General features: G+C 48.8%; 1 protein-coding gene and 1 pseudogene across 2 annotated transcripts in view; both read right to left on the minus strand.

Annotated features, from left to right (window-relative positions):
- LOC126540908 (uncharacterized) overlaps window positions 1-23039 on the minus strand; it is a 314198-nt gene that overhangs the window by 4356 nt on the left and 286803 nt on the right. For both annotated transcript variants that reach the window (XM_055076072.2, XM_055076073.2), the window contains exon 6: window positions 17231-17480. In XM_055076072.2, the coding sequence (XP_054932047.1) occupies window positions 17231-17480 (250 nt within the window). The remainder of the gene's footprint in view (window positions 1-17230; window positions 17481-23039) is intronic.
- On the minus strand, window positions 13668-17161 carry LOC140216133 (uncharacterized; annotated as a pseudogene).

A 23039-nucleotide genomic window follows, 5' to 3' on the forward strand; every position in this document is an offset into this window, starting at 1 on the left:
AAGGACCAGGGGACCTAAGAAAACGTTCTGTTTCTGAGCTGCCCTAAAAGCAGTCAATGAAATTGAATATCACAATGTTGTCAACACGTACTGGTAGTGACTGTAAGTGCGAATACTAGGCTGCGTTGTTAAGCTGCCCAGATACTAAGCTTTTCCTTAGATCTCGTGTCCCGTAAAATATCGTGGTTGACTGCAGTTATGTTCGTAGTTTGTTAAGGTCAAAAATAGCTTCGAACTTTTTCCAAATCAATATCTAGTGCCGCACGATCTCTTTTTTCTTCTTTTGCGCCTTTACAACAAGGTGCATTTTGGACACAGGGTTAAGCGCCAGCACTAAAAAAATGAGTATTTGTGTGTGTTTTTTTTTTCAGGAAAAACTTTCATCCCGCCCTCCGCGCGTTCCCCCGTTCTATGCTGGGCAACTGTAGTGAGACCCCCCCCCCCTCTCCCCATTGATGCTACCCTGGATCCGCCCCTGCATGCTCATTACAGTTTTTATGCAATGATCCTCATCTCACCATCGCGAGGCCGTCGTGGTCTTTGCATCGTCGTCACCTACTCATCATCAATTCAGCTTGATCATCTTTTCGAATCGTAGCGTCGTCGTTACGCAGTCATGATCATGCCGTCGTCATGCATTCGTTCTCACATCGTAGGCGTAGTGCCGTTCTGACAGTTTCATTATCATCACTATAGATTCCCCATCCGATTCTCGTCATGCCATCATTGTCACACAGACGACGTCACGCCATCGCCGTCATAACATTGTCGTCATGTCGTTGTCCTTTAGCGTTGTAACGTCTCGTCATAGAGCCGTGATTATGCACTTGTGATACATTCGTTGTGATGCTGTCGTGGTCGTTCCAACGTCGTCATTCTGAATTCATCCTCCGACTCTCCTTCAGTCATCGTCACGTCATCGCCAGCCCACAGCAGTGGCCAAGCCGTTATCGTGTGGCCGTCACCGTGCCGCCTTCACCGTCAGTCATGATAAAGCCGTCGCCACGCCGTAATCGTCATCACATTGTCATCATGCCTTCATCGCTATACCATATTCGTCATTCGTTCGACGTCATTATTCCTGCGTCACACTATCGTCGACTTGCGCATGGCCGACATTGGCCATCGAGTGCCACAGCAGCGTGAGCCGCAACCTGAGTATAATGTGCAAATCAAAGAATGACCATTACAAATGCTAAATAAACGTGTGTTCAGCAATGTAGCGATATCTAGCGATATTGCTTGCACGGTAATCGCATTACCGTCGACAGATATCTTGAGATGGGTTCTGCGGGAATTTCCGTTTTTAGGTAATAGATAATTTTCACAGACGCGGACATTACTTGCATGAGAAATAGAATTGCACAATCGCCTCATTATAGAAGCTTATAAAATTACCTTTCGATTTAATTATATTACCGCAGATAATGCAATTTACAAATTTAAGGCGGTGAATTCGGAAGGCGTATTCACAACGAACGTTCATGATGAAACCACCTTCGAGCTGTTATTACCAAAGTAGGCTGCTAAATTCATTGGCGCCTAACTTCACTTAGTGCTTCAATGCATTGAACGACGTTTCTTTTTTAATAAAGTAAATGGAACAACAGTGCCTTCTCCCGCTGGTATGACGGCACATATTTTGGATCATAAATATTCTCTCCAAGCGGGTATGCCTTGCGAACTCGCCGGCTAAAACTCATAAGTTGCAATATCTTCCGTGAAGTGATTACCCTAAAAATTGTGTAGCAATTTTTTTAATTCGTGACATGAGGATTTCAATTTCTCATGCGAGTAATGCCCGTCCCTTCGTGTACTCCATCTCAAGGACTAAAATGACGCCATATGCTACACGAAAAGTTTTAAAAGCTCTGTAAGGTCTAAAAGAAGACCTAGTAGACGGGGACAATACAGCCTCTAGCGTGCATCGGCGGCGATTCAAAGAAGCGCTTTGCTTGCGCAAGCTACTGAAAAAGATCGCTGTATCTGGATTTTCTACTGTCTGTGACAAAAAGTATTCACAAATTAAATACATGTGCAGAGTTCCTCTATACTTCGGGAGTAGAGAAAGCTGCCGCTACCTCTAGTTGCGCCTTAATGTGCCGTGATTACAAGAAAAACCAAAATTAAGTGAGAGCGCTTACGCGATGCCCTATGCCTCTCGCGGGCGAGAAGGGTTCGCCGCGCGCTGTTGCGCTTCTGACCTCAGGTTCTCTCCATAGAAAAAGCCAAGTAATATAACTCGCGCAGTGCCGCAGCATGTCATGCATTTTTTCCAAGCTCACGTTTGCCACAGCGAGTCAAAAACATTTGTAATGGTGCTCCCGAGCTCTGCGATTTACTACATTTCACGGCAATATGCGTTTGCTAACACATGGAATTGTGGCATGCGCAACAGTCATATCTCGCAGTCCGATAGAGAACTCGTGCCGCACCTGTTGTGTCGAAAACATCATGGCCGCAGCCATCACCGCTTCAAGGTGATGGCTGCAGCCATGATGTTTCGAGGCAAGTTATATTGTGCATTTTAAAAGATTTCGTGCACAAGACAGAGACAGACAAAGGCGAGACGAGACGGATGAAAGAAAATGCTTGCAAAATGCGCAGTGCAGATGGCCTCGGCATTTCTGCATTTCACTGCAGCGGCGAGAGTTATCTCCACTATGATGCGGCCAGTAAAGGTGCTACGCTCATACCCCCTATGCAACCGACCGGCTGCCCGTCTTTCTTTCTTCGTATGTGTGCTATGGTGCAACTGAAGCATGCAGACCGTCGGGCGCAGCAAAAGCATGAAAGAACCGCGCCCTCTGTTGCGATGTCGCCACAAGAGGGGCCCTGGGAGCAACAGGTGTGCTTAACGCGGAAGGTGGAAATGAGTAGTGCGAAATTTTATGACCTTGAAAGTTATATGTCGTCAAAGTAGAATCCAAATACCGTAATACAAATGAAACATCGTAAAATAAATCAATAAAACACCTTAATTCCTAAACATCTGTTCAATAAATCTAGTCGTGCATGCGCTTTTTGTTGTGGAACACTTCCAGCCAGATTGTCGGCCTGTTTTTACACCAGTAGATAGGAAAGCGCTGCGTGTTTTCAGCTGATTCCTGTAAACACACTTTTTTTCTGCCTTTCATCAACGAACGTTGAAGCAATGCGACGAAGCACACGAGCAGGATAAAACTCTCAAGAAGCTTACGCATCGTTTCACCTAAACCAGCCAGGAAGCCGGTCACCATGTTTCCTGCAAGTAGAAATAACACTGAGATATGGGAAATTATTCTTTCATCTCGGTGAGGTTGCGCTGCGCAAAAGAATGCCGAAAGGCAGGACAACCGAAAGCACCTTATGGACCCTGCCTGAAGTTGTCCGGATAATAGTTCTTGCGCAGATGGCATAATGCCTGAAAGTAACTTTTGCCGACAGTACGTCTTATATGCACATTCAAGAAAGAATGTGCGACACGGCCGGAGAAGCAGCAACGGGAAATGGGCTAGCTCCACACGTCCGTGGCAAAGGCAAATGTGGCATTTTCCACAGCTGCAACGGCAGATACAGAAAACTAAGTTTATAACTTTGATCGCTGCACTTGCCAACTATTTCGCTAGGCTGCAGCGAGAGCAGACGCTTTACTAGACATAGACCTGCTAAAGGCATATCTAGCTGTACCTTATCTGAGCATAATGAAAAGGAAAGAAATCAAGCAAAATTAGGCTAAGTGCTAGACTTCCAAAGATCCAGTAAAATCTAATTACCTGAAGCAGGCTAGCCGACTGTCATTTCCCCCTTTCGCAGGGGATGTCAATAAAAAAAAAAGCCTCCAGCAGAACCCGTCTCAAGTTGGGCTGCCGACGCCAATGCGTTTAACATTAAAGCAATGTCCCGACAGAACGGCTGGCTCAACACGCGTATATTTATTAACACGAAATCATTATATGCCCAGTGAGGCGCAAAAGTCGACGTTGTCTGTAAGGAGTGGTGCGAAAAATCAAAGTTTGTCATAAGCATCTTGTATGACGTCCGTCGTAATAGAGAAGACAGCAAATGGTATAAGAACGTTAATTAGTGGAATCTGCGGGTATGTAATGTGAATTAAAGTGATGTAATTAGTAGTAGATTAGGCTAAAGTGGATTAGGGTGGATTATGGTTCGTACAAACTACAGCAAGCTGAATTAAGGTGTATTAAAGAAGATTAGGTAGAACTTAATTTAGGGTGATTACTTAGAGGAGTTATAATGCTTCCGCAATATTATCATATAAGAAAAACTAAGTGACTCTCAATTTATTTTAATTCTAGAGTTTAACATGCCCAAAACAAGATACGATTGCGAGGCACGCCATAGTAGTGTACTGGTTTTGACTACCTGGAGTTCTTGCCCCAAATGCACTTGGTCGCCTTCGAAACGCGGTCACGACTAACAGCACTGTGCCAGCGCCTGCTTCACCTCCACCGTGGGTCGGCCCGGTATTGCACTATCTTCGGGATCCGTCACGTATGTGGAGTGCTTAACGCCTGCTTCACCTCCGCCGCGGGTCGGGCCGGTATTGCCCTATCTTCGGGATCGTACCACGTATGGGGAGTTCTTAAGCCTGCTTCACTTCCGCCGCGGGTAGGGCCGGCATTGCCCTATCTGCGGGATCGGTTCACGTATTTGGAGGGCCTAACGCCTGCTTCACCTCCGCCGCTGTTTGGACCGGCATCGCACTATCTTCGGGATTGTCCCACGTATGGGGAGTTAACGCATGCTTCACCTCCGCCGCGGGCCAGGCCGGTATTGCACTACCTTCGGGATTGGCGTACGTATGGAGAGTTTTTTGCTTACGACACGAAAATTTCCTTGGAGGGTAGAGATGTACAACTTCGCTGTAACATTGGTGGATCCCACATGCTGTGGGAATCTATGTAAGGGAACCTTTGTATGCTGTGTGCTTTGATTGACCATAATTAGCGGTAGTGTCGGCCGTGAATTTGTTATTTCTTCAGCTTTCAGTCCAACACGATAGCGGTGAGCTACTTTGCGTGCACCACTGTTGTTTGGTTGCGTAGTCCACCAAACACATAGGGACACGTTTTTACTTGAGGCGTCTTGTTCATCAATGTTTATGATTTCGGAGAAAGTTGCGCATTATCATTGCCTGACATCGCACAACGCATCGCGGTAGATGTGTTAAGCATTATTTGAACTATGGGGGCTTAACTTAATTATATTAATCATTACAATTATAGTTATTCATTGTACGTACGCCTTGTACGTATACATAGCTCAGCCGTTCTTGCAGGTCCCGCCAAGGGAGCGTCAAAGTGGTACCTTGCATAATGCCTGAAACCGAATGAACAGATTTTCTTCGAAAGAGATTTAAACAACATTTTGAAGTGGTGTAAAGAATGACAGATGTTTATACCGCTGAGAAATCCTATTGCTTCGCATTAATCTCGTAAAAAAACTACACTAACGTTTTCTTCTAGACTAGATTCTTCAGCACTGCGTGAGACTTACAACTACAATTACTTAGGTGTTACTTTGGCTTCCACATTGTCATGGAACATGCAGATTAATAATATTCGTTCTTCAACTTTCACAAACTCTCTTTCCTAAGATACAAACTGAAAAATGCCTCTGGTTGTGTAAAATTACTGTTATTTTTCATTTATTAGACCTAATCTAGAGAATGCATGTATATGATGGAATCCTTACACCAAGTGAAATATCAGGTGTCCTGAAAAATACAAAAAAAGGCAGGGGCGCTATAACGTAACACTATTCCAAACTTTTCCAATTCTGCAATCAGCTCTCCTCGATTGGTCAGAAACGTTTTTTAACCACCCGCATTTCGTATCTCTGTCACGCGATGTCATGAAAACCGCGATAGCGCCTCCATCTGATATGACGCGTAAGCGCTGGTTATGCATGATTGGACCAAACAAAAGAAAAATAGCTGTTTCTGATTCGAAGCCGTTTCGCCATACTCCTCGGCAATTGGCCAAAAGTTTTTGAGCTGCAACCACTTCACCTGCCTGTCACGCAACGTCACAAAACCGCAAAAACTCACCGCGTCAAAGTGACGTGTACGCGTTAAAGATGCATTAATAGGCCGAACAAAACTGAATTTTTTTCTGAATAGCCAAAGCCTGCCCCATCCCGAAAGGAATAAAAGATGGCTGCCGCCGATCGCTCGAGCACTGGCTACTCGCACCTCCCGGAGAGCATGGGTTTATTTGCGTGCAATAAAACTTTTCGCGTAGACGAATAACGTTTTCGGGCACCTTTGGCACGTTTGTGACCTCGCTCCGCCTACACTTCATTGCTGAGGATGCATTTTAGCGGCATTCTTAACCTTTCGTTGCATGCCACCGCGATTTTCGACCAGCCACCTCAACCTAATAAAGGAAAGCGGATCAATCGCAGACGCCGGCACCACCCTATTCGTGCTGTTATCGATTTTTAGTGCAGTGGCTCGGCCCATCGAATCCCTCTCCACTTGAGCATGCTCCTCGCCTCTTGTCAGCCAATTACATAAGACAAGCCGCTTAGTGCAGGCAATGTTATTCGTTTTTCAGGCAAAGAAAAGTTACCTCCTATAAATGAGGAGGGCATTTGATTGGTCTCTTCAGACAACCCTGAGGGTCACCGCCCGATGCTTGCGTTGGTGGTTACGCAAATTTGACGGCAGGAGATTCGAATAAAAACATATTGGAATAGTTTTACGTTATATGGCCCCAGGCCTGTTTGTATTTCATAAATTCGCAAGGCTGCATTGTCGATAAAAATTATGCCAGAATATTCTATAGCTAGTCTTGAATGATGCCGAAAGCAGCTGACGCTTTATTTCCATTCCTTCCTTCTCGGAGGCATGAGCCATTGCATTGCTTAATGAACCTGTTCCACGTCAGCTCTCTGAAGTTTCACTGATTGCGCCGATCATTTAACTTGGATCTTCTTGAAAGTGAATTGATCGGATGTATAAGCCTACGTGAACTACCAGGATACCCAATTACGAGGTAGGGGTCCATTTCTTCGGTAAATAGAGCCGATTTTGTGACCCACGAGGAACACCCACCGGCCTCGGCTTAGGCCGAGGGAAGCGGTAGGCCGCATGAAGCCGTAGCCAATTACCGACCAATCGCTGATTTGGCAAGCGGATACTGACGCAATATGTGAACCGCTATGAGAATTGAGGTCGTTGGCGAAGAAGTTTCACCGGATCAGCTCACGAGAGCCCAGGGATGGAAAACCACTGGCGAGAAGTTGAAGCAAAGGAGCCACGCAAGCCAAGATGGCGCCGAAGCCGCAGCTGACGTCAGCAACAGACGTGGCGACAACCTCAATGGCACCACCGGCAAGGGCCTCCGCCACAGGGTGAAGCGAGTAAACAAGGGCAAGCTACTCAACGACGCGAGAATGCCAGACCTCCCGCGCGAAGACGTGAAGATTGTAATGCGGCCACGCGGCGGGCTTCAAGTGAGCGATGTGGCCCGATCAGCCGAGCCATTACTGGGGCGGCCAAAGTCGATGAAATCGCATCAAGAGAAGATATTATTTGTCCAAACCATAAGAGAAGAACATAATCGTCGTGAGTACCTCGAAGAGGGAGCACGCCGACAAGTACGCCATGGTGAAACGCATCGACATTCGAGGGACGTTCCACGAGGTGAGCGCTTACGAATCGGCGCCTCACGGAACAGTTAAAGGAGTGATACGGGACATCCTGCTAGAGGACACCGCCCAAGAAATTGAAGACCTAGTGGTACACAAGCACAACCCGACGGTGTTGCACGCGAAACGGATTGGCAAGACCAAGTCCGTGGTGAACGCCTTCGAGGGACCCAAGGTTCCCAACTTCGTGCGTTACGGGAACTTGCTCGTTGAATGCTCCCTGTGCCGCAAGCAGATCGACGTCTGCTACCAGTGCGGCCACGTCGGACACCGAATGGACGTGTGCCCCAATCCCCCCAATCACATCTGCCGGGGGTGCGGCATCGCCAACCCGGACAAAGAGCATGCGTGCGTGCCGATGTGCGGCCTGTGCGGCGGCAAGCCTCTCAATGCCGACCAGGCCTGTAAGACAAAATTTAAGACGCCGTACGTGGTGCGGCGCCGGCGCTGGGAGCGGCGCCGGGCCAACGACGACAGCAACCAAGAGGAAAGAGGCCCTGCAGGGAGACCCGAACACAGCACCTCTTCGCGCAGCCGTTCGAGAACGCCGGCCCGCAAGGGCGGCCACCAAAGCCGCAGACGATCGAGATCCCGTTTCCGGGGCGGCCCGAACAGGGCCGGCCAGACGCCATTGGCTGGCTCCAAGGACGGCCACCGCTGCGAGACGATGGGGAAAGGTGGCAATCGAAGCTCGAGCGGAAGACGCCGGGGATCCCGTTCGAGGTACCGGACCAGATCGAGAACCCGGGACGAGTCTAACCAACGGGGGATACTCGCCTAGAAAAAGGTGGGCTGGACCGACAGGTCTTCCGTCGCTCTAGGGAACGACAGAGAGTTCCTACCCCTCAGCCCTACCCCACCTCCCTCCTCTAACCTAAACGCCGCAACACGTCAAGAGTGCGGCGAATGTACAGAACTTAAAAGACTAATCGAAAGACAAAACGCCCAGATTTAGGAACAGAACGTGCAGATCAGAGCACTCATGAGTAAAATAGATGCGCTAGCTAGCGGTAGCTCGGCGACTAAAATAACCAAAACGAGCACGGCGCCTGAGAACGCCAACGAGAAACGCAAGGTGCCGCGGAGGGACCCCCCGTGGCCCCGCGAAGAGCAGAGAGGAGAGGCGCAGCCCATGCTACAAGCACTGAATGTTCAAGAAGCGATGGACGCTGAAACCTCCGTTGACTACGAGACGGCAGCAGCGGCACCGCAGGCGTCACATCAACAACAGTAACCGCCACAAGGGGGCGAAATGGCAGCGATACTCGCAACCATCAATTAAATAAACGATAATCTCGGTAATATGAATGCCACGCTAGAGGTCTTCGAAAGTCAATTAAAGATCCTGTCAGTCAAGCATGAACGACTGGCGGCGAAGGCAGCAACAATAACCGTGAAGAACATGTTCGGAGCGCCAAAGAAAGAACGCGCCAATAAAGTCAAGGAATCGATCGCGTACAGGCGCGGTCGCATCGAAGCGTCAAAGGAAGATGACGCGGACGCCGAACAGTAAAAAGTAAATCCACGTGGTGGGGGGGGGGGGGGGGTACAACGATGCTATACCAGTGGAATTTCAGGGGCATCCGCACCAAGGAGGCCGAGTTACAACTTCACATAGATGGACTCGACCCGAAACCAGATATGATCGCGTTCCAAGAGACGCACGGCAGACCCAGACTCCCGGGAAACGTGACCTACACGGATCCGACGGAAGGCTGAACGGCGTTACTGGTGCGCACCAACATAGCAGCCACGCAGCACCTCACGGTGGAAAAGGGCTGCGAACATACGCTGGCCGAGGTTCCCACAAGGACGTTTGGCAGTGCCGGAAACCTGTTTGGGATGAATGCATACTGCAGGTCGTCACAAAGGCAGTACGAGTTTGAAACAGTGAGCCAGGCGAAGAGGTTAGCGGGGAACAGGCCGCTTCTGGTCCTAGGCGACTTCAACGCCCCTCACACTACATGGGGTTACAAATACCAATCTAAATGAGGCAGGCTCTATCAAAGGCAATGGAGGACCAAAAAATGGCGCTCCTTACTGAACCAGGCGTCGTCACCCGAAAGGGAAACAGCGTCAACAGGGACACCACACCGGACCTGTCGTGGATAGTTGGCTCCCTAGAAGTGGCCTGGCGGAACGAAGACGTAGACGTCGGCTCCGACCACAGCGTCATAAGTATAACGATCAAGGGACAAAGGTTCTGGGCAGCCCTCGGCAAAGCCCGGAGCACCAACGGGGACCAAATGCGCAACCACACGGGTGAAGAAAACGAGATCCCCGGAGAAAACGCGGAGGACGGCATTCATCAAACGTACGCAGAATGGGCGTGAGAACAAAAGATCGTGCTCAACAGATTTACTCAAGTAGTGACAACGATGCAGATGCCCTTCGTCAACGCCAAGCTAGCACATATGTGGGTGGCGCGGCAGTCGCTCACGCGAAGAGGTAAGCGTTAATGGCGAAACAAGAAGATCGTCAAACGCATTGCGATACTCAACAAAATGATCGCTCAATACGGAACCAAGCTGTGCCGTGAGAAGTGGATGAGTACGTGCGACGGGCTGCAGGGAAAGCTGTCGACGCGCAAGACCTGGTGCCTGCTCAGACACCTGATCGACCCGTTGAGTAGCAAGACTGCAACCAACCGCAACCTCACCACAGTTCTGAACGCTTACGATGGCAACGGCCAAAGGTTCATTGAAGACCTCAAGGCGATCTACTTCAAGACGGAGAGAGGGCGATTTCCAAAACCGGAGGTGCACGGGGGACCGGAAAATCCAGCAGCATTAGATGAACCGTTAACCATCACTTAGTTATTAACAGCCACAGACGAAAGTAATAAGATGAGCGCACCCAGAACGGACGCCATTACATACAAGCTGCTCAACAACATAGCGATGCGGCGGCACGTGGGCTCCTGGGTCACATCAACAGAACCTGGGGAAGCTCGAAGTTGCCCGCATAATGGAAAGAGGCCGAGGTATGGTTTATACCGAAACCCGGCAAACCTCTTACGATCGAGAACATGCGCCCGATCTCGCTCACGTTCTGTGTGGGAGAGTTCATGGAACGCATGGTTCATTTCATTTCATTTCATTACTTTAAAGACCCCATTCGGGGTATTACATAAGGGGTGGATAACATGTGAACACAAGAAAAGGCAGGTGTTACATTGAAATACAAGTTTCAACAGTTTCTAGAAATTGTGAATGACATGGGAGGGGGGGGGGGTTGATGGCCGCGACAATAATGGGTAGGTCGTTCCAGTCTTTGGCAGCTCGAGAAAAAAATGATGATTGAAAACTGACAGTTCGTGTTCGAGGACGAGAAACTTGGAGTTGATGGCTGGTGCGCTGTGACATGCGTGAAGATGATGGCGTGACGTAAGGCGGGCGGCTTAGTGAGCTGTAAAAAAATTTGTGATGAAGAGAGAGCGTGGTGATGCGACGACGAAAAGCAAGAGGTGCCAAGCTAGATTGTGCCTTTAAGTGTGAAATGCTGATGTTATATGAATATGAAGAACGGATGAATCTAGTGGCACGATTCTGAACTGACTCGAGTGCATTGATATATGTTTGATGAGGGTTCCAGATAGCGGCGGCATATTCCAGTTGCGCTCTGACAAATGATTTGTATGCGAGTAGTTTGACGTGCTGTGGAGCATGACGAAGATGACGCCTCATGAACCCAAGGGACTTGTTCGCTGTCGAGATTACGTTAGTCGCATGCGCATTCCAGGAAAGGTCGTGGCACAGGGTTACACCTAAGTACTTATAGGCTAGAATGGATTATACTGGGACGTTTGCAATTGTGTAAGTAGACAGATAAGGATTACGACGGTGGGAAATTGAAATAAATTTGCACTTGTTAGGGTTCAAGGCCATTTGCCAACGGTTGCACCAGTCCTGCACGTTATTAAGGTCATTCTGGAGAGATCCTTGGTCAGAGATGTTAGTCACAGTACGATAAATCACACAGTCGTCAGCGAACATACGAATAGGACAAGATACATGCAGCGAAGATCGTTAATGTATATTAGGAAAAGAAGCGGTCCTAAGACTGAGCTTTGAGGGACACCTGAAGTGACAGGGAGGGGTTCGGAGGAGACGTTATTGACAAGGACGAACTGGGAACGATTAGTAAGGAATTCTTTTATCCATCGTACTACAAGAGGATCGAAATTCAATTTAGATAATTTTATCAGCAAGCGGTTATGAGTGTGTCAAAAGCTTTAGAGTAGTCTAGAAAGATGGCATCGGTTTGAACGTTGTTATCAAGAGTAACGTGGAGATCATTAAGGAAGATAGCTAGTTGTGTTTCACATGAAAGCCCTTCAGGAAAACCACTTTGAGAAGAATGAAAGAAGTTTGCCGAGTCTAAAAAGTTCATGATATGCGAGTATATGACATGTTCCATGATTTTGCAAGGAACACTAGTTAACGAAATTGGGCGGTAGTTTAAGGGGGAGTCTTTGTTACCTGCTTTGAATACTGGAACGACCTTTCCCACTTTCCAATCATCCGGTAAAGTACCTGTACTGTAAACAATGATTGCGTGAACAACACAGTGAAACATGCCGCGGATATATGCTTAGTATTCATTAGGATATTTGAGTTAATTTCGTCTACACCAGAAGAAGTACATAATGTTTTTTTTTTTTTTTTTCAGTGATTGATAGCATACCATCTATCGAAAATACAATGGGTGGCATATGTGATGTTATGGTAGTAGGTAGTGGAAAGTCTGGAGTGGTATTTTCTTTTGTAAACACGGAAAAGAATGCTGTGTTGAATATATCAGCGCACTCGGCGTCCGTGGCGGTGTCGCCTGCTGCATTCGTCACGCTGATGGTACGAGTTTCTTGGGGATTTAAAATGCGCCAGAACTGCCGAGGATTTTGAGTTAGTAGCTGGGGCATGTCGTCGTTATAAAAAGATTTTTTAGCAGTGCGAAGGGCACTCAGGTAGGCGTTCTCTACCATGTAGTATTTTGACCAAGCCTCGGTGCTTCCAAGACGCGTGGCTAGCCGGAAGCGACGTTTCTTTCGGTTTTCAAGCTTCTTTAAAGCTCTGGTGAATCATGGCTTGTTTCGGTTAGTGTGCATTGTTATTCTTGGTATATGTTTGTTTACGAGTTCATCAATTTTATTTTTAAATAGTGCCCAGTTTTCTTGAGGCGAGTGCATTTGGAATAATGCCTGAAAAGTTGAAAAGAAGTCGCCTAACTCGTAATAATCGTAATATAGTTTTGTTGGATTTTCGTTGTCGCATGGGTTGAAAGGTGAAGGTGGCATGAATTACTTTATGATCACTTACCTCACGGAGGTAAGTTATCGATGATAGACTGTCAGGATGGCTGCTTAGTATAGGGTCGAATTCTTTAGATGTGTCGTTTGTAACCCGCGTAGGCTCTAACACAAGTTGAGTTGGACTGGAATTAAGACACACATTAACAAATTATTTAGCAGCTTCATTGCCTATGATTAAAGCACTATTGCTAGTCCAGTTCATTTGCGGAAAATTAAAGTCGCCGAAAAGCAGAATTTCTGCGTTAGGGTGTTTTTCCCTAAGTTTGCTCAAGATGTTATTAAGTTTATGCGAAAAATCAGGAGTGTTATGTGGTGGTCTGTAACAAACGCCCAAGAGAACAGTCTGTGGTGAAGCGAGGCAGATTAACCATGTTATTTCTAAGTCAGTCTCAATGGTTACAAGTGTGCACGATAAATGGTGATGCGCGGCGATTAGCACACCACCACCTCGTGAGATTTCGCGGTCTTTCCGGTAAAGGCAAAAATTCGGCAAGTCAGCAAGAACCTCCGTATCGGTAATATCGTCAGTAAGCCAGGTTTCAGTTATTATCAGTAAATTACTGTTAGACGACAACACGAGGTTAGACAGAATATCGCGTTTAGGGAGGAAGCTGCGTGTGTTGGCAAAGATTACGGAAAGGTAGAGGTTAGCTCGTGTCGATACCGTAGGGCAAGGGGCTTTCCCGCGTCGAGTTAGCTGCTATTGCAATTCTTTCACACTCTGTGTGCGTTCATCGAAAACATAGCGCTTATTACTCATAAACAGAGTTTTAAAGCGCAGGGAGTAAGGTGCCGATTTGCTTTTCGCGAATGAAACAAGCTGTCTGCGGGCCAATTGAACAGGACGTGTAAAATCCTCGCCAATGCTGAAGTTTGTTCCTTTAAATTTACGGCCGTTAGAAAGAACAAGATCTTTTGTTTTAAGAAAGGTGAACTTCACTATTGTGGGGCGGCTACGATTAGCTGCACGATTGCCCAAGCGGTGCGCGCGCTCGATTTATTTTGGGTCAAGTGTGATGCTCATATGTTTGCGACAGTGGTCAATGACTATATCCTCGGATTGCGCGAACGACTTTGACCCTGAAGATTCTTCGATACCATAAAAAATTAGATCGTTGCGCCGAGAATGATTCTCGGCATCATCAAGACGCGCTTCCAGCCTCTGCATTGTGTGTGCTGCACGGGCAGCATCACTCTTCAGGCTTTCTATATCAGAACGCAAGGGGATTAGGTTTTGGTAGTGGGTCTCCAGGTTCGTCATGCGCATGCTGAGATCGGATATTGCTTTGTCAGTTGTTAGTAACTGAGACTTGAGGCCTTGAATCTCGGTGATCAGTTGCGATTGACCTGCAGATAGGCTCTTAAGTTCTTTTAGTACGGCTTGACTATCAGGTCGTGGGTTAGTTTCGATGTCACCCGCAAGCAACAATAAAGAGCGAATAACATCGCAACACTGAACAACAATGGAAAGGCAGCAATGTGGGCCCGGCAGCTGCAGTAGAAAGTAATTACTTGAACGCTTTGTGAAAAGACTGTATGATTTACTAACCTGCATGTAGAACATCAGCGGATTAGCGTGCTGTGTTGAAGCACAGCAGCCGGGCCCACAAAACGCATCCGTGCGCGCCTGCTCTTTTATAGCTGATGGGCGAATTGATGTCGGTGGCGATAGGTATTCCGGCCGCAAGACGAGTGACGCTGCCGGGAACAGTGACGCTGCCGGACACAAGAACGGAATCAGAAGACTTCAAGCACACCTGGACGAGACGAGTCAGATGCCGACGACCATGTATGGATTCCGCCAGCACTTCAACACCCAAGATGTGCTGATCCCATTACACGAACTAATGATTAAGAGAGCTACGAGGCACGCGCCCCGGGCTATACTGGATTTGGAGCTCAAGGGGGCCTCGACAACGTGTCCCACGCTAGCGTGTTCGAGAACATGTGCAAGACGGGGTGTGGCCGCAGGACCTATGGCTATATTAAAGATTTCCCAACCAATAGAACGGCGACTATCCGGATAGGTAAGGAATGGTTCGAGCCTGTGGAGCTCGGAAATAGGGGTACCCCACAGGGGTCGATCCTGTCGCCTCTGCTTTTTAACCTGGCCCTCCGGCCCCTGCCCGAACTACTCAATGAGATCGAAGGCGTGGAGCACGCGTTCTATGCCGACAATATAGCGCTGTGGACGAACCACGCGGGGTGCGATGCCTGGGCGGAGGAAGCCCTGCAGAGAGCGGCAACGACCGTCCACGAGTATGCCACGACCTGCGGCCTGAGCTGCGCCCCACAGAAATCGGAGCTGCTCATGGTACAGCCCGGAAGACCAAAGAGCCGCCGCCGAACATAATTATCACCATCGACGACACAGAGATCATCCAACCCCGTATATCCGGAGACTGGGCCTGCTGTTGCGCAGCGACGGCAAGGCGCACGCAGGCATCAACAAAATCAAGACCACATCAGAGGAGGTCTTGAGCATGATCCGGAGAGTCACCAACCGGAACAGACGGATCAAAGAAGAAGACGCACAGCGCCTGGTGTGGTATTCGTCGTGTCACGCGTAACGTACTCCGCCCCGTACCTCCAGCTTACGAAGGTGAACCGCAAGACGCTGAACACGACGATAAGGAAAGCAGTCAAGCTTGCCATGGGCATCCCAGTCTACTCGTCAACGCAGAAGCTGCTGGACATGGGTGCCCACAACACGGTGGAAGAGCAGGTGGAAGCACACCTATCCCACTAGAGTAAGGCTGAGCCGAACAGAGCTCCGCCGGACCATCCTACGCAAGATAGCATGCCAAATTGAACAGCAAACGACAACGGAGCCGCTCCCCTCAACATGGAGAGCCATTATTAAGACCAAGCCCCTCCACCGGATCGTGCAGCCGGGGAGGAACGACGAGAGACGCTCTGCGTGGTTCTAGGCACTGGCTCGACAGCTGGAAGAGGACCCCGAGGTTCTCTACGCGGACGCCTCGCTTCCCAAGCACGCCACCAAATCAACGGTGGTCGTCACCACCATCGATAAACTGATCACATGCGCGTCGATACGGACGACGAATACAGCCGAAGCAGAAGTGGCCGTGGCCCTCGCACTCGCACGACTGGGAGTGAGGACCGTGGTCAGAGACTCCAAGACCGCCTACGCAAGCTACCGCAAGGGGAATATCTCTCCAGGGGCACTAGCGATCCTCACCAAACGGAAATCACCGGGACAGGCTGTTGAGATCGTGTGGGTCCCGGCTCACTCGCAAGTGGAAGACAACGCAATCGTCGACCACTATGCCCGAGAACTGTCAATTCGGGTGGAGGACGAGCCAGAGCTGCCGCACCCTGTGACAAATCACAAAGACATCACCCAATGTACAGATGCGGCAGATGTAGGCTTCCCCGTCCACATCCGCAACTCAGCCGAAGGCAGTAAATGATCGTGTGACGCATACAAGCGGGGTCGCTAGCGCATCCCGTGCTCTTGCACAAGATGTTCCCAACAGAGCATGACACTTCATGCCTGTTTTGCAGGCAATCAGAAGGCACTCTAGCACACATCGTTGCAGAGTGCACTAAGCTCAAGAACCCCCCACCATCCCTACCGCCCCCCCCCCCCCCCGAGGGATGGGAGGCCTTGTGGTCCAGCCCCGACCTACCGACCCAGCTCGCGCTGGCGGCTAGGAGCCAGCAACTGCTGGACGCATATGGGACCTGAGAAGAAAGTTCCACCCCGTCTGGTGCCAGCGCGCACCAACCTTTACTAAGGGCGCAATAAAGGTTGATTCTCTCTCTCTCTCTCTCTCCTTCCTTCTCCACAGAAAGCTTGAAATGAAGCCATCGACACTTACATAACACCTGCGATAACATGGCAGACAAGATGGTATTATCCTGACTCACTAACACCAGTGCCAGGAATGTCGGGAGAAGGGGCAAAAAAAAGCTTCGCTTCAAAAATACTCAAATCATCATCATTATTTGTTTCGAACATCTCCGGGAATTTGCCTAGAAGGACAAGGTCACTATCTCGACACAATTAGCGCTGAGGTTCATCTGTTTTGTCCTGTTGTTTGTCACGGCCGTGAGGTTGCACTTGCATGAACACTGCGTGTAGCAGCAGCAGCTCTGGGAGCGGCAATACCAACTCATTACGAACTTGCGCTTGTCTCTTTAGTTCCCGGACATACCAGCAAGCACCATTTGTGTATCCCTTTGGATATCCGTATTAGAATTGAAACCGTCAACACTCCCATGCATAGAGGGTTGTACCTGAGCCAATGCCGAGATGCTGTCAGTGCCGCCTGTGGAGCCCAGCACAGCGATCAGCTTGTTCACACTGCCCTCCTTTCTGGCGATGATGGTAGGCACCATGGATGTGAATACCGACCTGTTACCCTTGAGCACATGGTTAGGTGGCAGCAAAGACAGAACATCTGTGCCGATATCCCACCGCCAGGCCGCAGCACCGTAGTTGTTCAAATAGTAGCCTGGATCTCTAAGCATCGTCATGCAGCCAAATCTGCAGTGTAGAAGGCGAGGCTGTGAGTCAGAAGATCACAATATCCTACATGAAGCAGAAGCGTAGAAAATTACGTTTGACGTGTATTGAAGCTGTGAAGTTATGAACCCCACTACCTGGCGTATATTCCTTGAGAACCTACTCAGCGATGTTACGTATAGGTAGTAGTTCTGGTCCAAGTTGCAAGCACAAACAATGCTTTAAGAATGCACAAGTGGCTCACACCCTTTGGTTTCTCGATCTCGAACAGAAGAGCGATTGGCGAGAGCGTGGGCGGCATTCGCTGTGCGCGATCTGCTGCGATTTATCCTTGTAGCATCGTGTCCCACCGAATTAGAGCGGAAAAGAAAATTGAAACAGGCGAATATGTCTTGTGAATACTTGTTTTTTTTTCTCCTGGACCAAACTATAAGCAAAATTTTTTTGGCTACGTGCAGGTAACTGCCGAAGATGATGGTGGAGAGCATAAGAGAAATATTTATAGAATTCAGAAAAAAGCTAGCAAGGTAGCACATTGATTGCGATGGTCCCTGCCTACGGGAATAACGTTAACACGACGTTCTTCGTTCCGGAACCCTTCCATCAGGCGCCTAATTGATGTACTAATGACGTACTCTGTCCGCCTACTTTTTCGTGATGGAGCGCTTCCGCACGACGAAACCACGTCGCGTCCTCGAACGTACAACACCACTGAAGCAGGCGCCTCCTTCCACCTTAAAATCACACGATTACTGGATTTCTCCTGCTCTCTATGCAGCTCTCACGTGATCACGGAATGTCGCGAAGAGCGTGTTAAAACGTATTTGGGAGCCTTAAAGGTTTTGTAGAAGCGTACATGATTCTTTCGTAGGTTTATAACGCTTTGTAGCGATTTGAAAATAGAATGAGTGGCTTAGAGGCACGAGCTGCCGCGTGAAAACAGGGGTGTAAAGGGCAAGCATTGTTTCTTTGATGCCTGAGTCTTGCAGATCTGATAGAATAAGTTTTCAAATACTACTGAGTCCTCTATAAAATTTGCAATGATGCAAACTTAACGGGCATTGTGTTGTCCTAGATGCGAAAAGAACAGTGAGTTTTCTAACAACAGTTGGAAATAGACGAGGGCTTGCAAAGCTAAAGAATGAAATCGGAAAAATTCGTCCCCAATCTGTGTCAATCTCACAACTGATGCTTGCCGACAGTGAAGGTGTGTGAGCAGATTCGCTCATCCTACGCATGTACTACAAGGGCCCATTTGCTGGCTTCCGGCCTCGCTTGAACTCGGCAGCTATTGTTAAGTTATACCGGCTCCACGTCGGGATCAGGGAGGAATTTGTGCCTGGGTGGAAAGCGCATATGAGAACAGCCAGCCTTTGCTGGTTCAAACAGGCACTGCAGCAGCCGTGCTGGCGTTGCTGTGGAGCTTCGGCCTTTGCTGCAACGTCCCCCAGCCCCATAGAGCTTCTCACTGTATTACTTGGAGGGAAATATGCCGCCGCCATCTATGGGGATTTTTCTAACTGGTGCTCTGCCGTCATGGGAATGACGATATTGACACGTGTACTTGTTTATCTATATCGAGCCACCACGTTTCACCGCCTAAGAAATGTTATCGCACAGCGCAGGTCAAGCCTGCGTGTATCGGAAGTTTATGGAATATTATCGATGGTTCGATCCGCTCTCTGTCACCGAACCTTGTGTAGTCTGATTGCATGTATGCGCAACGCAAATAGTGTAGAACTTTGTTGAAGACACGCGGGTCCCAGCGATTACTCTGGAACATTCGACGACTGATGTACAAAAGCCGGTTGCGCTTGACCCGCCGATCAGATTTTGACGATCGCCGACTGTGTTCGCCGCTGTCGCCGTTCTTTAAGTGTAGCTTGTTTTTGTGGGCATAGGTTCGCCCAATAAAAGTTAGTTTCACCTTCCATAGTATTGCTGATGTGTTCTTTATACTTCACTACTACGTGACAATATAAAGGGGGGGAGGCGGTGTGAGGCTTGTGTTGCATTATGTTGTACGAGGCTTCATCTAAAACGTGGCTAGGGCTGCCCAGTTAACGCGTTCTTGAAATAAAATTTTCGTAAAATGTTTTCATACGCCCATAATACATCCTACAACAATATTGACTCACCTGCAGTGCATTATCAAGTGAAAAAAGCGAGAACAGACGACAAACAGTGCTAAAGCATGCGCGAAACTTGTATGTCCTGCTGCGTCCAGCTGAAACTTTTGACGTTTCATATAATCGTACATCCAATGACAAGTCCTCATGATTAAGCAAAATATTTTTTTGTGTAACAGTAAAGCTAAAAGAGCTCTTTACAGGCTGCTTTTGTAGGAAATAGACTATGGTGAAAGACGGAAGGATGCTAGTCAGCTATGTCATCAAGGCGTCCTGGCTCTTCCAAAAACGATGCCAATCCGAATCCGAATATTTGCATTCCGATACATACAGAAACGCAGTGGCGCGGGATTTTTCTCTAGGCAATACAGTGAGAAACTATGCCTGGCCTGACACTCAGCACTCTTTAGGAGTGAATTCTCCTAGCGAAAGAGGCTGGCCATTCGTATCGCCGCCCACCGTGCGGATGCAAGCAAGCAATGAATAAAGGGGGTCTGGACTACTGTCATGGAGGCAATTTTCTAAGTGTCGCCCAAAACAATGTATTAGGTGGAGAAACCTTCGAGTGGGGCAGAAGGACCTCTTTTCAAGCACTGAGGTCGCGTCATTGCAGAAATTTTAATGTTAAAGAAGATTGAGAACAAGTTAGAACCACGCAAGGAGTGATGGATAGAAAGATTTTAGGCCTAACGTTAAGAGACACGAAGACAGCGGTGAGGATCACCGATAATTTCGTACGCATTAGGAAAAAAGAAAGGAGCTGAACCGGTAATGTAATGCGTAGGGCAGACACCAAGTATACTATCAGAGTTACAGAATAGGTGTCAAGGGAAGCGAAGCGCAGTCCAGGATGGCAGAATGTCAGGCGAGGTGATTAAATTATAAAAAAATTGCTTGTGAGAATTCTAGTCAGCTAAAGCAAGACAGAGATGATTGGAGATCCCTCGAAGAGGTCTTGATTCTGCAGGGAGCATAAAAATATTGTTACGTAGGAAGACGCAGACGCGAAGCTATATAAAGGTATATTTACGAACAGATACGCCACACTTGGCCACGAAGCAACACCCCCGCTAGCCTCTAATCGTCGTCGTCGTCTTCGCACTACTGGCCTCCTCGTCATCGTAAATACCGGTCCGTAGTCCAAACCCAGCGGCAAAATCGCCATCCCGAAGCATCTAAAGGCCGAGCTCGGAAGCAGTATAGTAGGCCTTGCGCATACTGACGTGTACAATATCACCGGAAGCCAGAGTAGAGGATGAGGTCGAATTGACAGGAGCAATTTTATCCGTCATTGGCATCACCTGGCACAGCACGCGGTTGGGCCCCGTGTATCGCCAAAGGACCTTCTCTGAAAGTCCGACGTGACAAGGCAGCGACCACACGAGCACCAGCGTACCAGACCAAAACTGTGCGTCACAATGGCGGGCGTTGTACGGACACCGCTGATTGTTTTGCGAGAGCGTCAGTCGAGTATGGGCAAGCTGACGCGCATGGTCGGCGAAGGGAATGGCGTGGCGCGCATACTCGCCTGTTGAGGTCGCAGCAGGAGGAAGCGCAGCATCAAGGGGCAAGATCGGTCCGCGACGGTACAATAGATACAATGGAGCAAATCCGGCGGTGTCTTGCGGAGAGAAATTGTGCGCAAATGTGACGTTCCGCAAGGCAATGTACCAGTCATGGCAGTCCTTTGAAACGTACATGTACAGCATATATGTGAGGCTACGGTTTAGCCGCTCCGTCAGTTCATTAGTTTGAGGAGGCTACGAGGTCGTGAGCTTCAGTTGAGTGGAGCTGGAGCACACAATGTCAGCGATAACTTAGGACAAAAAGTTTTAACCTTGGTCAGTAAGAAGCTTTCTCGTGGCGCCATGTGCAAGAATTAATGGAATGTCATGCATGAGAAATTCTGCGATGCCAGTGGCGCAAATAGTCGAGAGAGCCTGCGCGATAGCGTTTCAGGTGGCGTAATCAGTTGCAGCGGCTACCCATTTGTTCCCAGAGGAAGACGCGGGAAAGGGGCTGAGGAGGTCTAATTCGACACGACAGAGTGGTTCCACAGGGATGGTGATCGGCTGGAGATGACCATCTGGTAGCACCTGAGGCGTTTTCCGATGCTCGCAGGAATCACAGGCAGCAACATAGCGTCGGACAGAGCGAGCGAGAGCGGGCCAATAAAAGCGGCGGCGGGCGCGGTCGTACGTCCGAGTTATCCCAAGATGCCCTGCAGTGGGTGCGTCGTGGAGATCAAGAAGCACAGTCCATCGTGGATTTTTGGACACGACAAGATCAGATCCGTCAGGGATAAAGCTCCTTCCGTACAGCATGCCACCCTGGAGGACATATCAGCGAACGATGGCATCGGTAGGTGTAGAGCGGAGACGCTCGATGAGCACTCGCGGCGATAGGTTCCGATGCTGCTCATCGGCGATGCTAGCGAAGGCAGACAGAGAAAATATCGTTGGCGGTACTACTGTCGGTGTCCTCAGACTCGTCGACCAAGTAACGAGACTGGCAATCAGCATCCATGTAGAGATAGTCAGATTTGTAGATGACAGAATACGAGTATTCTTGGAGGCGTAACGCCCTTCGACCAAGCTTTCCTGTCGGATCTTTCAGTTAGCACAACCCGCGAAGCGCGTGATGGTCTGTAATGACTGAAAAGGATCGGCCATATAAGTATGGGCAGAACTTTGCAAACGCCCAAACCTGGGCCAGGCACTCACGCTCAGTGATTCAATAGTTTCGCTCAGAGTATGAGAGGAGCATGCTGGCGTAAGCGATAACTCCGGTCGCTGCCGCGCTGGCGTTGTGCTAGTACTTCGCCGATTCCTTGGCCGCAGGCATTAGTACAGACTTCAGTAGGCGCAGAAGGATCGAAACTGGCTAGAATGCGTGGCGTTGTGAGAAGGTCGATTAAATGCGAGAAGGCAGAGACCTCCTTATTGCCCCACTTGAAGGGGGCGTCTATATTGAAAAGCTTGATTAATGGTCGTGCTATCGCCGTGAAATTTCTCACGAAGCGGCGGAAGGAACAGGAAAGGCCGATGAAGCTGCGCACATCCTTGATACACTTCGGAGCAGAGAAGTGCATAAGAGTATGAGTTTTACATGGGTCCGGTTGCAGTGCGTTCGTATCAACGAGATGTCCAAGAACGGTAATCTTGCAATGGTCGAATTAGCATTTTGATGCGTTGAGTTGCAGACCAGCTCAACGAAAAACATCCAGGACTGCTGAGAGGCGCTCGAGGTGCGCAGTGAATGGTGGCGACAATACCATAACGTCGTCGAGGTACCATAGGCACGTGCCCCATTTGAAACCTTGAAGAAAAGGGTCCATCATGCGTTCAAATGGGACAGGGCCGTTAGATAGACCGAATGGCATCACTTTGAATTGATAAAGACGCTTGGATGTTACAAAGGTAGTCCCCTCGCATTCTAGGTCGCCCCAAAA

Source organism: Dermacentor andersoni, chromosome 2, assembly GCF_023375885.2.
Source record: "Dermacentor andersoni chromosome 2, qqDerAnde1_hic_scaffold, whole genome shotgun sequence".
NCBI lineage: Eukaryota > Metazoa > Arthropoda > Arachnida > Ixodida > Ixodidae > Dermacentor > Dermacentor andersoni.